Genomic DNA, 15,657 nt, shown 5'->3' on the forward strand with positions numbered 1-15,657 from the left:
GAAAGACTGCTGAAATCAGGTGGGTGTGAGTTCTGCCCTTCAATGAACCTTAGTCTTCGAAGGCAGTTGACCTTTACACTGTCTCCAGGACTCCCTGGTTTACACCAGCAGACAGGGGCTAGCTTTCATCTCTGCTTTCACTTTGTGCAGCTGCTGGTCTTCCCTGCTCCCGTTACCTTCTTCCATGCTTTGTTATCATCTCAAATCAACAGCGCTAAACTTGGAGTGCAGCACAATGCTCTGACAAGAGAGCATCCTCCCCCACCTCGTACCAGCTTGCCCTGCCAGAAAGAGCTGTTATTAGGTGTAATACACTCTGGGAGTGTTGTTGGCAAGCTCTGAGAACAGGGATTGTAGGAATGTTTTCCAACTACATGGCATTTACTTGTTCCATGTTGTCAGCAGGTCATCTTCCTCCTCCCTGCCCCCACTCTCCTCTTGCCCTTGCTGGACAGAGTGGGCAGGGGGCAGTGGTCCTGCACTGTGGCTTTTCCTCCCCCCCATCTCTGTTTCTTGTTGTTAAAGACCTCAGGCCTCCTTATTTTTTTTCCCCAAACTGTTACAACAGTTAATCACTTCAATCAGGCTCGTGAAAACCCTCATATGCTCTTCTAATTAACAGAAGCAGAACATGATCTTTTTTTCCCCTGGCAATCACCAGCCTGTTACTTATCGTCGCAGCAAAGCTTAAGCTCCCACAGTCCTGTTCCTAGCTTGCAAAATCAGACACCAGAGGCTATTAGCCTTATCTGCACTTACCTGCAGAAAGGTTAAGTCAACTTATTAGCTGACACAAAATGCAACACAATGCAAACAAACAAAACCAGAATTCCCCAGTGGCTGCTCCCCTATTTACAAGCTCACTCTTTGTCCCAAGTTTTGTTTAGTTTGTGTATCAAAGTGACGAGAGTAAGGCAAACTTCCAGAGCATTCCCACAGATTCTGATGCCATGTAGGAGCAAGAAGCACAAACCAATCTTCAGCTTTGCAGGTCTAGTCACTTGCGGGTCTGGTTATGGGGAACTTGTCTTTTGTAACAGTGACACCTGACCTACGTTTTTTATCTCCGTTCAAGCATTTGAGTTGCTCCCATCATTTCTTTTATTATTATCATTATTATTTCCTATGTCCAGAACAACTCTCAGAATCAAACACAGATCAAAAGTGCCACAGCCTTCTCCATCTTTAGGGATTTCCTCATGGTGAGACACATCTACACGTAAGGAACCTGACGTGCTCTCACTGCTGTTACTCTTGAGGGAGCGCTGATCTGATCACTCCTCACTCATGTCCTTTCAGCACAGGCCATGACAGTGGCCTGTCAGCTACGCCCTGCGGGCATCCCGTCCTCCAAGCAGGTAGATTCTCCTCTAACCTGACGTGAGCTGACTTGTGGCAGCCCATCGGATGTCAGGGCTTGATGCAAGATGGCCAAGCCCAGATCGTAACCAATTCCAAGGCATCTGGCCACAGCTCATTCATAATGAGTTTCTCATTAGCAAATACTAAGACGTAATAGATACCAGTAAGCTTGCAATGGAAACTCCGTTGTTTCGCTCTCATTTATCCTTAAAGGAATGTTTGGACCTAATGTTATGGGTTTGGTTGCCAAGTTTTGGGCATTCACCACCAGCAGGAATGAAAACTGTCCCTGTGCCCAACCCAGCATCCCTCAGAGGCAAAGAAGGCTTTTTGCCTCAAACGGAGACCAAAGCTACACACATCCCACACATCAGTTTATGGCTTTGTAATCCTTACTCAGGCAAAAACCTCTTGTGTAGCCCTGAAGGAAAAGAGCTGCTTTAACAGTAAGCCAAAGTGACACAGTGCTAACACAACTCTTCTGGTTATCCTTGAAGACCTTTCTCTGGCTGTGTTGCATGAGGCAAGGGCAGCCGCAGCATATGGGGCAACCCTGACTAGAAACAGACCTTGGGATGTCAGAATTGCGCAGCGTTGACCCTTAACTCTTGTAAAATCACCGGAAGCACCAAAATAATCACCTTGCAGTGCTTGAAAGGATTACATTACGTTTCTGACTAAATTAGTTCAGGTCAAAATATCACTTGTTCGCAAGATGCTTCTTTAGAATTATGTGCAAGAATTGATGAAAATAACTCTGCCATGCCACTTCTTCTGGGTGGCAGCTTCCTCTGTTGTGAAACTGTTCCTTTTTTAGCCCAAGTAAATCGTCAGCACTTGCTGTGACGTGGGACTGGGGCTCCCAGGCTGAGTTCTGCTCCATACAAGGAGGAAGCTGTTTCAGCTTTGCTTGTGGCCCCTGTCCTTGTGGTAGATAAGACAGTGGGCAACTGCCAAGTGCAAGTCACGGCCTTCTCAACCGCTTGTTGCAAGACACTGCTGGCCTCTTTCCCATCCTAACCCACAGACCTGCTCCTCACACCTCCACCCCATCAGGAGACCTGGGACATAGAGAAGGCCTTGCACCCCAGGAAGGCCTGCACACAGCATGGAGGACATCCTTGGAAAGGGTTCAGTGGGGCGGGTGCAGCACCGCAGGGCCATTACTCCACCCTAGAGCCCTGAACCAGCTTCCAGGGTGCATGTGCGGCCATGCTGACTGATTGCAGTGTGGACACACATCCACGGCCTACACCTACAGCAAACAATATGAAAAGGCACGAGGAAAAAGGAGCAGACGGTTGTAGAAAAAATAAATGGCAAGGGCAAGGAAATCAACAGCATAAATATTGACTCAGCGATAAATAGTTTATCCATATATTTAAAACAGTTTCAGAGAACAAGGAAAATACTGACTGAATGCCTTCCCACCTACAGGATATGTGTTTGGCTGCACATGTCTGGCTGAGAAAACAGAAACTGGACTGCCAGCTTCTTCAAGCGACATTTCTTCCTGTAGGGGCTGCACAGCTGTGGGGGATGCCCACACCACGTGTGGCTGTACAGATGGGCAGAACATGGTGGGATTTGTATCTGGGGACCTACAGCTGTTTGCCCTGAGAAGCTGTTGAGGCAGCATGCTCCCATTCACCCCGCTTTGCAAGATCCAGGTCATAGCCCTTCAAAGCAGCTCAAGAAGCTCTCACTTAGATAGACAGCTGGAACGGCTCCAGGCCCATTAGGATTTCTTAGGAAGCATCTTCCTGCAGCACTGGTTCCTGACAGCCGTTCCTGCCTGTTGCCTAACTTAGGAATGTCCTGAAGGGATCGAGTCACCTGAAACATCTCACTCAGAAGCAGAAAATGTGGAATATGTAATGGCTTATTTTCCCTAGGGGCACAGCTCACTGCTCCAAGCATTGCTGTCATTTACAAGAAACCCTGGCTGATGTTCAGGACGTGCACACGCACTGAGAGCAGGCCATGGTGCCAAGCAGAATTGCTCAATGCTTATCTCCTGATGTAGAACCAAAAGAACCAGCTGCTCTTTTCTCAGAGGAGGTGAGCAGGTGTCACGTCCAACATATCCGAGCTTCATCCCGATTCCCATAGATAGGATGAAAGTATGGCATGAACCAGAGAACACTTGGGTGATCCAACTACTGTTTTTTTTCCTGAAATGCCATCTTGGAACTCTCAAGGCATAACCTGTCCCTGTTGCCTCTTCTAATGTCTGCTATAGAAAGCAGCCTGGTTCCACTGCCTTTGTACCTTTCCTTCAAGCATGTCAGCTGCTGTCAGGTTACCCAGACAAGCCCACAGCCCTCCGTCTTTCCTCATAGACCTTTGTCATTGTGGTATTCCTCTCCCAGACCAGTTTTCCAACATGTCTCTTGAACTGGTGTGGCCAGTTTTGGACACAACACCTCAGGCAGAGCCACTAACTATATTAGGTCCCTGAGGGCACCATAAAGACCATGTCCTCCTTGCCAATAGCTCAGGAGGCCAAGTCAGATATTACAGACAAGCTGATGTTACCTTTTCAGTGTCAAAAGATCGAGAAATAACCTCAACCTCAAAAACCACAAAAAGAGCCCTGAAACACCTAGTCTAACAAACAGTTACCTTTCTGAAATTAGAACATGTTCTTCAGTCTCAAATATTTCATTATTTTTTTCTCAGAACCATGCTGGGTTTTTTGGGTGACAGTCGAGGTCAGACCCATGGCGTTACTCTTCTGTTCTGAATCATCGAGACTTTCTTTCCTAGAAAATGTACTACAACAATTCATAGTGTTACAGCACAATTTTGCAATGCCATCAGTGTTAAAGGTCTCTGGAGGGTCACATCAGGCACTGAATTGTGTTAGATGGAATTTTTTATACATCAGATTGCAGGACAATCTACCAAGCATACTCAACATACTCACTTCTACCACTTACCACCCTTGTAAACATAATATCCTGTAAGCTGTCTTGATAAACACTGTCACTGAGCTATCTTGATAAACACTGTGACTGGGCTATTGTACAAATCTTCCAAGTAAGTGACTCATTGTCAATGACAACAGGGACACTTCTCATGTTTTACGTATAGTCCTTTACCCAGTCAAGTCAAACTACGCTTTAAGGTTCAGCTGCAAGTACCATTTCAATCTCATTTTGTTCCCTGTGAAGGTATACAAGATATTATTTATCTTAGAATATAATACTCTCAGACCTTTCTCGTACAATAGAATTTTCAAACATTTCCCACAATTAACTGAAGAATACTTCAACCTTTGTGAGCAATGCTGTGAATCCTGCTGTTCACCATGTGCCTGATTGTTCTATTGTTTGAAGCATGACATGGCAGGGCCCTGCTTCAGGAGAATCTGATCACCAGGATGCTTATAAATCAGCTTGTGTTTGACAATGAGAAAGGTACGGGACAGAATCATTACCATCAGTGCCTAAGAGATGTGCAAACACAAGTGCATTTTGTTGGGGAGATGTCTACTGGACAATCCTCTCCATTAATACTTGAGCATATGGACAACCCACCTTCTGGCCTTGGAAGCCAAGGTTTTATGGCTGGCCACGATTTTCAGACACCTCAGAAGGTCTACCACACTTGCCAGTTAGTCTCACATCCCTCTTATTGAGCGTGTGATTTAAACTATATGTACATAGAATATTTCAGCCACTGAGCTTTGGATGGTGGAATGGGCTGCTCAGGGAGGTGTTCAAGACACATTCAAGGACATGGCTTAGTGGGGAAATATAGTGGTAGGTGAATGGTTGGGCTGGATTATCTTGGAGGCCTTTTCTGACCTTGGTGATTCTGTGATTCTAAGATACATTTGGAAATGACAGCACTGCTTTTAGTGATCACCTCAGCTGCACTTTGGATGGCCACACGTGAACTATTTACGAGAAGCACACCATTTGGTCATGCAGCAATTGCAGCCCCGGCCCTGTGCTGACAGGTTCCACCAAGCCCTGCTTACATAAAAGAGAGGAATTCCACCACCAAAATGTGCCCTGCTCAGCAATCTTTCCCTCCCACGGCTCTTGGAACTAAAATCTTAGTTTCCAGTATTTATGAAGTCCTGGATGTTTTCACAGTCCCAATTTATCTTCTTCTGTCTTAAAAGTAACACAACGGAAAATGCTGCCCATACTTTCTGAGGATGTACGAACATCTCCTAGACCTCAGCATGCAACAATGGTTCTGAAATAAAGAAATGGCAGTTTCAAACTCTAAAAAAGGAGGGGCAGCAACAATCAAATTAACCAACAAACTCAAAAAGTAATAGAGCAGGATAAACTTCTTGTTCCTGCACCCTAGCATTGGACTTAGAAGTGAGCTTGATGCTCATCTGGCAGAAGTCCTTACTCATGAGCAATGCCAGGTGAGAATCAGGCTGCGGTTTCCTCAGAGCCTGGAAGGATATGGTGTAAATTCCACATTTTGCTTTGGAGATTTTGCAGACACTGAGCCAAGGGTGAAGAGCAAGGCACAAGGTGGGCGCGTGGCACAGTGCTATGGGCACTGTGGCCATCCACAGACCAGATACCTCAACCGCTGCCAGGCTGGTTTTTCTCCGGCCACTTGCATGAAGACTTACAGCTGGCTGGGAGCCAGTCATGCTTCAAAGCAACACACCAGTGTAAACAAACTAGGCTTGTAGCCTTCATTATTCCTCTGCCACATGTGAAGGTCTAATGAGATCTCACAGGCTTGGTGATACACAGTTCTTGGTTTGTCAGCTCTGCAGACAGACAAGGGATGATGACGGGTCTTAGCTCCTAGCAGCTGTTTTCTGCTCGCACCGAGGGATTCAGGTGTGCAGGAGCAGGGGCTGCCCCAGGCTTGTTGCTGTTTCAGCCATTGACTGCAGCAACTTCCTTTCTAATGCCCTGAGTCATGGCAGCTCATTGGCAGCTCAGCAGATCCTGTCTCAGACAGAGCTGGCCAATATTTGCCTTTCTGCTTGTCTGGCACATGTGAATTAAGCCAATTCAAACCAATCCATTGCCAGTTATCAGCCAGCCTAATCAAACAAGGAACACCTCCTCTGTCTATCCCTCAGTGCAACATGGCCAACAGACATATCCCACTCAGTCTGTCCTCGTTGGCCTCCAAAAAGCCTTCTCCACATTTATGAGGAATAGGCACTGGGAGCACTCTGTCCCTTTTCCCACCATTGCTGCCTTTTTTGAGGACAAGACTTATAAGCACAGTAAGGGGGAAAAGCAAAGCAGCCTCTCAGGACACAGGTGGTAAGTGCCATGAGGGCACCCCATTACAGCAGGGGACTTACAGCAAGGGGACAGCGACTTTGTAGCCATCTGATATCAAAAAGTAAAAGGCACAATTCCAACTCCAGTGGCATTTCCACCTACAAGACTATTTTTACAATCCTGTTGGGCACGGAGCTGATCTGCCAGCTAATACAAACATGACAGGTCCCGATAATGAGGCTCACACAAACGTGTCCTTGGGTTTTCTGCACATGCCATGACTATGACTCACTTTCTGCAGTTACAAGAAGACACAACTTGGCAAGCCCACAGCAAACAAATGGTATCACCATCATGATGCATACATTTTTTAGGCATCATTATGATTCTTTATTAGGATTGCAATCAAAAATTACCACAGAAAACAAGCATGTGCAGGCAAGGGAAAGAAACCAACACCTTGTAAATGATGATTCTTGCCACGTGTAACATACTGGCAGGCATCTCATTCTGGCAATGAAGAGTAATCGCTGACCCACAGTTGAGCACATTGCACAAATGGAACATAGCATCATCCAGCAGTAAAATAACACGTTTTCTGAGAAAATTCATTTATACTTAAAGCAATTGTCAGCTTGAGTGATGAGTGTTCATCATGGACACTCACAATGAAGAGGGCTGACTGATGACATGGTGTTCTCCCCATGTTACAGTATGATGTACACAAACCAGAAAGAGCGAGATAAAAAATCAGCGCTGGTTAAGAGTTTAAAGGGAAAAGGAACCCCTTACAGTGAGCAACATGTCAGGAATGGGAAACTGGGAATTACAGGCAACAGACGTAAATGGCAAGTCCAAAGGTGTGTGTGAGTGTGTGATAAAGGCAGCCAAAGGAATTAGTGGAATGCTCCACTGCCTTCCAGACAATAGGAACCTGGAGGAACATGGGGCCTCTCCAAGAGGCAGCAAGGAAAATCACCCCCAGCAGGATAGAAATGTCCACAACCTTCAGTGCCAGGGTCTGCTTGCTTTTTCATTTTGGGATGGTTCCTCTCGTGGAAAAGTACCAATGTATACGGTCACCTTCCACAGCCACTATGTTTACTTTCTCCCTCCCGTCCTGGCACTGGGAAGGCTCCATCAGCACAGGGTGTGAAGAGGAGGGGTGGCTGATAAGCTCAGGCTCTGGTTTCCAGACAACTGACTCAGACTGATCAGCTCTCCCTCAAGTTGTCACTGTTCCCACAGCTCTGCTGGGCACCTGGAATGGTTGCCCTGGCCAACTGTGGAAGATGCAACCTGCATAAGTAAGTTTGCGGATCAATGGAGAAAGGTGCAAGGGAGCTGGGCAGATCTGACGGCGCTCAGTAGACTCTGGCATAGAATGAGGAGACTGAGAAAGCGCAAGGTATGAAGTCCTGGTTGGGACATGGTGGTGGCAACAGCTGAAGCATTATCCAAGCTGGAAATGGAGAGAGGAGAGATGTCACAACCCCTTCTTCTCCACCACGTGCAGTGTCGGCTGGGGTGCAGCAGTATGCAGCAGCATGAGGCCACACAGCGTCACAGTGAGGCCAATCCACCACAGTGGTGTCCATGTCTCCCCAAAGAGAAGCTTGCCCAGGATGGCCTGGAGGAAAAGAGAAAGACAAAGCTTTACTGAGCTGAATCACCTCAGAGCCTTCTGCAATGCTAAGCTCCTCCCCAGGGCTGCTTCAGCAGCACAGGAGAACACAGGGACCATCACCGACATACAGATAATGATGATGCTGGAGATGACCTTGTTAAGCAGACAGCCGTAAAGCACAGACAGATGGAGTCTCCACTCCAGTCCGTAAAAACACAGCTCCACTGGCTTACAGCATTTTGGACAAGGCTGTGAGCTGGCTGAGGAGGGCTGGATAAGAGAAACAAGATTGACAGCTTGTGAGAGTGAAATGCAAGCATGCCTGTGGGCCAAAAGTGCTTGTGCTCTCACTTAAGAGGTGGCTTTGATCTGTCAAAAGTGAGGTTTTGCTTTAGCTAAACTAAAACAAAGCGAACGCTCCCAGCCCCAGCTCTCACTGGCAATTAGAAAAGTTCATTACACCTTGCAGCTGCTCCAAGGTATGGAACCCGGCAGTAATGCTCTTCTTCCCACACCATGCACATCATTCTGTGTGAGGGACAGCTGTGAACTGACACTATTATTTCAATGCCATCTGCACAGGGTGTCACGGTTTTAACGACCTCCCTTCACAGCTAGCATCACCATTCCACATCACGGTGCTCCTCTAGGCTTCAGCACCTCGGGAATGAATGTACTGACCGAAGAGATGAAGTTGGAGGCTGTTGTGGTCACGGAGGCAGAGGCTGAGGAGGAGGACAGTCGCAGGGCTTTGGCAAAGACTGTCCACATGACTGCATTGCAGGCACACACCAAGCCAATGCAGCCCACACGAAGGAGAAGAGGAAGCTGTGGGACAAAAGGGAAAAACCTGATTATTGTCACTGACTGCTTATTAAGCCTCACTATAACATGTCCTTCTGTCATATCAAAACAAAATCCTACTTGATGGCTGGCACAAGGTCTCCAAGGTTAACCCCGATCCCACAGAGTTCACGTTTGGCCTCATTTTGCCCCACTGGTAACAAAGTCCTCTAACTTTATCAAGGCAATGGCAAACATTGCCACACAATTCCCACCTGTGGAATGCTTTGCGGCTTGAGGCCCTTTACACCAACACATCACAGAGGAATCACAGGGTCAGGCAGGCCCAGAAGCACTGATTCTTCTAAGAAGAAATCTGCTGCTATGTCATGGCTCATTGTGGGATGGGGGTTGCCTTCCAAACAGCTTCTTACATGTGGCCTCTCCCTCTGCCTGGATTAATGGACATATTGCCTTGGCCAGGGCAGCTCAGTATGTCCATGTAGGCCATTTGGAAGATATGAAAAACATCTCCATGTTTTATAAAAATACAGTATATTCTGGAGCAAAAAGAGCCTATCAAGGCAGGCTGTGAGAGGATGAAGGGCCTTAAGATAAAAAGATCTAATTACTGTCTCCAGGTATCCACTGAGGAGGTGAAGAGGTGGTTCAGCCAGGCTCTTCAGTGAGTTCCGTTGGGGTATGACAAAGGGCAGCAAGTACAGGTTAGGAAAGGGGAAACTGATACAGCACAAGGGAAAACAAAAGCGCTGAAGCAGAGGCTGCAGGTTCCGTAACCTTGGAGGTGTTCCAAGCTTGACTTGAGAAGGCCATGAGCAATCAGCCAGATCTGCTGGGGCTGGACTAGAGACCTTTGGAGGCGCTGCCTGACCCGGGTTACTCCATGAGTCCTACCAGCCATGGAACAAAACTGGCCATCTTCAGCAACTCCACTGCTGAACTTCTACCATGAACTCATGCTGTAGCACACTCTGGAGGTGGCACATGCCCGGAGGAAGGTTTCCCAGAGAGGCTGAATCCTTCTGCATCTCAGACAGAAGAGCGGTCATGGCAATAGCACGCAGTGCAGACACGGGAACATCCCCGGGTGCTCCCCACAAGGAAGGACGGAGGTGTAATTCCTTCCCTGCAAAATGCTCAACAGAGCCAGCCCAGTGAGTCAAAGATTACTGTTCTGATTGCTTTTCTAAGGAGAGATTAATTCAGTGTACATTTCAGATAATCCAGAACCACCGCTGAAGTGGCAGAAGCAAATTTAGACGGAGGTTGGCAAGAGAGAGGGGAAAGTAAAGAAAAAGCTGCTTTGTTCGGCCAAAATGACCCCTCGTGGTGAGGTCGCTCTCAGGTGGGGCCAGCACACATCCGCCTGCCCTGGAGATGTGTCTCTGTGCTGCTATTGAGCATCCTGAAGCTGTGTGTCACCACCTCTCAGAAGCATCAGCACACTTTTAACACCTACCACTTTCCATGCTACACAAGTTTTAAGGTGCTTTAATAGATTTCTGTAGATCTTGTTTGAAAACAAAACTCTAGGGCCTTGGGTGTGGGAGGCCCACAGTGTCAGCTGGGTGAGGGAAGGGGTTTGTCCCACTGTGCTCTGTGGCCTCAGCTCCGGCACTGCGTGCAGCTCTGTGCAACACAGTCTAAGACGGACACAGAACTGTGAGAGAGAATCCAAAGGAGGGCTACAAAGATGGGGAAGGGTCTGGAGGACAAGATATATGAGGAGTGGCTGAAGTCCCTGTGTTTGCTCAGCACAGAGGAGCTGATGGAGGCCTGATGGCGGCTGCAGCTCCTCACAGGGAGCGGAGGGGCAGCGCTGAGCTCTGCTCTGTGTGACAGCGACAGGGCCCGAGGGAACAGCACGGAGCTGTGACAGGGGAGGGGGAGCACGAGGAAGAGCCCGCGTGGATTTCTCCGTCAGATGCGAACTCCGACAGGCCGCTCAGCGCCTGCCCGGGGCCGGCAGGGAGAGGCCGCAGCCGGTAACTCGGGGCGGGCGCTTCCCCGCTCCGTCTTCCTCGTTCCTTACCCAGCCTCCAGCCGCCTCCCCGCCGCTCAGGGGCCGCGCCCCCAGTACCAGCTTCGCCGCGCCCGCAGCCGCCGCCCCCAGCAGCCCCACAGCCGCCGCCGCGCAGCCCGGCCTCATGCCGGAACACACCGCCCGATGCCGGGAGCGCCGCAGCACCGCCCCGCGACACGACCAAGAATAAAGGGGAGGAGCGACGTTTGTATACAAAGGTTTTATTTGGAAAGATCGGGGTACCGATAGCGCTTTAGAATTACAGCCACAGACTTACTGCACAGAACTGCTGGTACTCCAGTTGGCCGTGCCTTGCCCGCACAGCAATGGCAGGAGTTCCTGCAGTGGGGCTGAGGGACAGGAGCGGGACATGCTAAACCTGCAGCCCATAGTAACACAAACGCTAATGCTGCTATAATCCCGCCAGGGGTGGCTCTGCTCTCCCTCAGCCCTATCGCTTCCAGGCGCAGAAAGCTTTGCGGCTTCCTTCTACAAAGAGGATGGCATTACTATGAACCTATTATTACCGACCCTAGAAGCTGCTAAAAAGACAAGTACTCGGTGTCATAACCTAGATCAATGCATTGGGTTCTGCTAAGAAACGTTTCAGTTATTTACAGTGAGCGAGATTAAACGGCCTTACAGTGTGCTCCAAAAGGCTTTGCCAATTTCTTCATCACATTTCTATCTCCCCTGTTTGAGCAGAAAACAGTTATCAGTCGCTTAGAACACACTGCCTACAGAACTAACACAGAACGCTGTTGGAATTGCATGTCGGTAAAAAGAAGTGTTTTGGAGCATTTTGGTTTCAATCAGAGAAAAAGAAGAATAAAAGCAAAAGATACTTATGGTCCTATTTACAAATCCATTATTACATACACATTCCTGCTTTATTGAACAAACTTCTCAAACAGCTACTGATGCTTATGGGGTTGTTCCATCGGACATGTTCACTGAATAAAAACATCCTATGCTCAGGTAAAAGAAAAGCCCTATAAGGGATCGTGCCTTTTAAAATACAGCTCAGGTGGCAAAAGCAGCTCTTCAGAAATAACAGCAGGAACTGAATAGAAGCACAAATGGAATGAAGGATCCAGGCACGTTCCCAAAGACGAAGTTTCTCCTTGACAAGGTACAAAAAGTTCAAGGAGGTGTCTGTCAGCACCTACCTAAAATCACTTATTGAAGAGTTACGAAGCCTCTTCAAGAGGGAGGTATTAAAACACCAATAAAAGCTGCCTGTTGAACTGAGAAAATTCTTCTCTAAAAGTTGTTACCAACAAAAGAATCCAAGGAACAGGGGGTTGTTCTGAACACAGCCAACAACACTGAGGGACAACAGTAGAAGTCAGGCTTTTCTTGTGCCGTATGTTATGAGAATGCAGCTCCGCACGTCCGTGCCATTATATCTGCTCGTGGTGTCTGCGTACGTCGCATCGTTTCGCTTCTTTCAAAAAGGCGTTTTCAGCTCGCAGTTTTTCAGTCTCCTGCAAAACAGGAAAATGATATTTAGATGCGGGTACTGAGTGGACATTATTCTCATAACCTGTCGTGTTTCCAAGTAAGTCAGATACATCTGTGCGTGTTCAAGTGACTTAAAGAGCTCAGGAGATGTGCTTGAGGAAATACAGAGCTAACTCACCTCAGAAAGTTTAGTGTAATCTTTCTTCAGTTTCACAAGATACTGAATCTTCTGGTTTAAATTTTGATGACCGAGTAATTTCCCATTCTCCTCAGCAAGAGTCTCAACCTGCTTCCTCAGCAATTCCATTTCCTGTAATTATTAAGCACATCATGTACATTTTCTAGCTTTAGACCCTCCTTCTATTTCAGAAGAAACAGCTGATGTGATTTAACATCCTAACATTTACACCTCTTGTAACACATGATGCAAGAATTGGTTCATTCAGGCAACACATATTTCTCCTTGCGTGCTATTCTGGAGGAGCGAATGCCTCATGCTATTCACACTGCGGATTGCGACACTGATTTCTGTACTCAGAGTTCCACCAGTCATTTACCAGTAAGCAGCATTATGAATATGACTGAACTGTACAGCAAAACGTTTTCAGAGGCCTCCTTTAGAATACTGTTCAAGTAGCAACAGAGCTCTAACTCCGCAGAATAACATTGTACTCAAAAAATTAAAATTACACATATACAACCTTTCTAATTCTCTCTCTTTCTTCGTATGTTTCCTCCAGCTTTGATCTGATTTCTTCTTTTTCATGGAAGGCCTTCAGCTCCAAAGATCTTGTTCGTTCCATCTCCAGAGCCATCTCCAGACAGGTATTCTCTTTGATTTTGAGAGCGTTTTTGGTCTCTTCTAATCTGCCAACATAAATGCATCATGAAATATGGCACACAAACCAATTGCTGTGTGAGCTTTGGACACAGAGGCAGACTTTTAAAGACATTCTTTTGATGGAGTTTAATTTTCCCCAGAGCTCAGTGCTAGAAGAAGGACAAATTACATCCTGCTTCATGACTGCTATGTCTGACAGTCTCTTAAGCTGAGCAGTGTTTTGGAGGACAGTAGGAACTGTCTCATAAGTAATTTAATTGTTCAAGCTGAAGTGCAATAGAAGCCCAACAAATAACATAAGGACACATAGATTAAGTTTAAAATTACATCATATTTGCAGTGTTAGTAAAGAACTGAGAAGTATTTCAATTGCATTTGAAAAGGAATGTGCTTACAAGTCAGTAAGTACAGAAGTGTTCAAAACCTTATCTTGTAGATTGTTTTAAATAACTCAACATTAAGTCTCTTCTAACCTAAGCTTTGCTTTTGCTTCCACCTCTCTCAGAGCATTTCCTGACACACTGTGAACCCTTTGGAAAATGAAGTAACAGGTGCTACCACCACCTACTGGTGAAGAAGAACTCAATGTAACTCAATGTATTTGGAACTTCAGACATGGACTTGACTCCCTAAATACACATTTGTGGTGTTAATGAGTTCAATACAAAATCTCCAGTTCACTGTGCAATATTAAACTTACTCTGCTTTGATTTTCAGCATCTCCTCCATTACTTTGTTCTGTAAAAGTTCAAAATATTAGTTACATTCATTATGTTTCAATTGCTTGTAAGTAGATGTATGCATTGTACTTTATTTTTCCCAAATGATTTGTCATTGACCTGATGCCAAGTACCTCATTCCAGCCACTACCAAAATCATCCTGTTACCCAATAATTCACATCTCTAACATTCATTATAAATTCACCTCTTGGCTATGTGCACATATTTCCATTTCATGCCAGCATAAATGACCCACACTCTGCCCATTGGTACACAGGACAGCTAGAGCTGGAAGTTCTGCCTCAGAGGTCCATTTCAACTTCTACTGTGATATTAGCTTCCCTCTGGTGGAGCTTTTATGTTATCAAGTGACACAACCTCCACTCTCCAGCTCCATAGATGAGTCAGATTTAATGATCTGAATCTGTTCTTGCTTATTATGCAAACTGATACACAGTTTGCTGGAGTTTTACTACGATAGAAATTATATGAGCTGAGCACCAGGGTCTGTAACTGTTAGAAACCACTAAAAATCAATACACGAATAATACCTTCAGAACAGGGAAACAGCAACCACTGTGTGAGAAGGGTAATACAATACCTTTGCCAGTCGTTCTTCAGCAATCTTCTCCTCTTTCTCTTGGAGCTGTTGAACATCAGCGTGTTTCTGATCACTGGAAGGTCCAAGAACAAGAAAAGACTTTTGCAAACATAGGACACCAGTTGTAAAAACAACCGCTTATCCAGATTAAACTGCTGATGCATAGAATTGTCGTGATGCATCTTCAGACTCAGAATCCTGCATCATCACAAAACAACTCCAGAAAGGTACTAACTTTTACATTCCAAGAACATCTCCTTTTCCTTTGGCAGAGTACAAAGAAACAGATCTTATAACAAATTCAGGCTTGAGGTGGATGTCTTATGAGTCGATGGTGCTCACTTGTGCACTTAAATTAACTTTAAAAAGTTCGGGTATAGGAGATGATTGATAATGGCTGAGACATTCTAGTGCTACACTACTAGATGGCCTATACTACATCAAAAGCAGTGAGAAGAGAGTGTTCCAGCTTAGTTTTGCAGAGGTGAACACTCACCTTTCCTGGACAACTATTCTTCCCTGCTGTAAGGCCAAAAACAAGAAGAGAGCAGGCACTTGGTCTCATCTTGCCTTCTCAAACATTCCCCATTTCAGTCCAAGATCTCTGCATCTTGTTATTTAGCCCAGAGAGTTTGCGCATGCCCCCCTCCCTGGAACCACTCCAGGCCAGGCTGGATGGAGCTTTGACCAACCTGGTCTAGAGGGAGGTGTCCCTGCCTGTAGCAGGGGGTTGAAAGCAGATGATCTGAAAGGTCCCTTCCAACACAAACCATTCTACAATTCTTTATCTACTGAATCAATAAGCGCTCAAGTACTGTGACAATATATAATATCCTTCAATGGCTACTTGTTGTTATGGTTTTGCAATTTGGTTGGTGTCGACGGCTGGCAGGGATAGAGATATCTGCCTGGCTCCCTTCCAGACTAACGAACATCACAGGCACTGTGCTTGAACTGGCTCACGAATGCTCTGAATTCCTTAAGTATGAC

General features: G+C 46.4%; 2 protein-coding genes and 1 long non-coding RNA gene across 5 annotated transcripts in view; 1 reads left to right on the forward strand and 2 right to left on the reverse strand.

The window, feature by feature from the left end:
• Positions 1 to 6,949: 6,949 nt before the first annotated feature.
• On the reverse strand, positions 6,950 to 11,194 carry TMEM42 (transmembrane protein 42). 2 transcript variants are annotated; one of them, XR_004306066.1, is made up of 3 exons: positions 9,273 to 10,751; positions 8,896 to 9,042; positions 6,950 to 8,217 (listed from the first exon to the last, which is right to left on the reverse strand). XR_004306066.1 is itself a non-coding variant. In XM_032442396.1 (3 exons), exons 1-3 carry the CDS (start codon positions 11,165 to 11,167, stop codon positions 8,074 to 8,076), a joined length of 408 nt encoding a protein of 135 aa, XP_032298287.1. In that variant the 5' UTR covers positions 11,168 to 11,194; the 3' UTR covers positions 6,950 to 8,073. The 2 variants fall into 2 exon arrangements, 1 of the variants encoding a protein (XP_032298287.1); XM_032442396.1 differs by lacking the exon at positions 9,273 to 10,751 and adding an exon at positions 11,051 to 11,194.
• Positions 11,169 to 13,360, forward strand: LOC107309389. Of its 2 annotated transcripts, none has more exons than XR_004306067.1 (2): positions 11,169 to 11,245; positions 13,246 to 13,360. It is a non-coding gene; the product is annotated as an uncharacterized LOC107309389 (long non-coding RNA). The 2 variants fall into 2 exon arrangements; XR_004306068.1 differs by lacking the exon at positions 11,169 to 11,245 and adding an exon at positions 12,500 to 12,602.
• The window catches only part of KIF15 (kinesin family member 15), a 35,003-nt gene continuing 30,592 nt past the window's right edge, over positions 11,247 to 15,657 (reverse strand). The window contains exons 31-35 of the mRNA XM_032442397.1: positions 14,668 to 14,740; positions 14,047 to 14,084; positions 13,207 to 13,372; positions 12,684 to 12,815; positions 11,247 to 12,528 (exon numbers count right to left, since the gene is read on the reverse strand). Coding sequence (XP_032298288.1) covers positions 12,445 to 12,528; positions 12,684 to 12,815; positions 13,207 to 13,372; positions 14,047 to 14,084; positions 14,668 to 14,740 — 493 coding nt within the window. The 3' untranslated portion in view covers positions 11,247 to 12,444. The remainder of the gene's footprint in view (positions 12,529 to 12,683; positions 12,816 to 13,206; positions 13,373 to 14,046; positions 14,085 to 14,667; positions 14,741 to 15,657) is intronic.

Source organism: Coturnix japonica, chromosome 2, assembly GCF_001577835.2.
Source record: "Coturnix japonica isolate 7356 chromosome 2, Coturnix japonica 2.1, whole genome shotgun sequence".
Classification (NCBI taxonomy): Eukaryota; Metazoa; Chordata; class Aves; order Galliformes; family Phasianidae; genus Coturnix; species Coturnix japonica.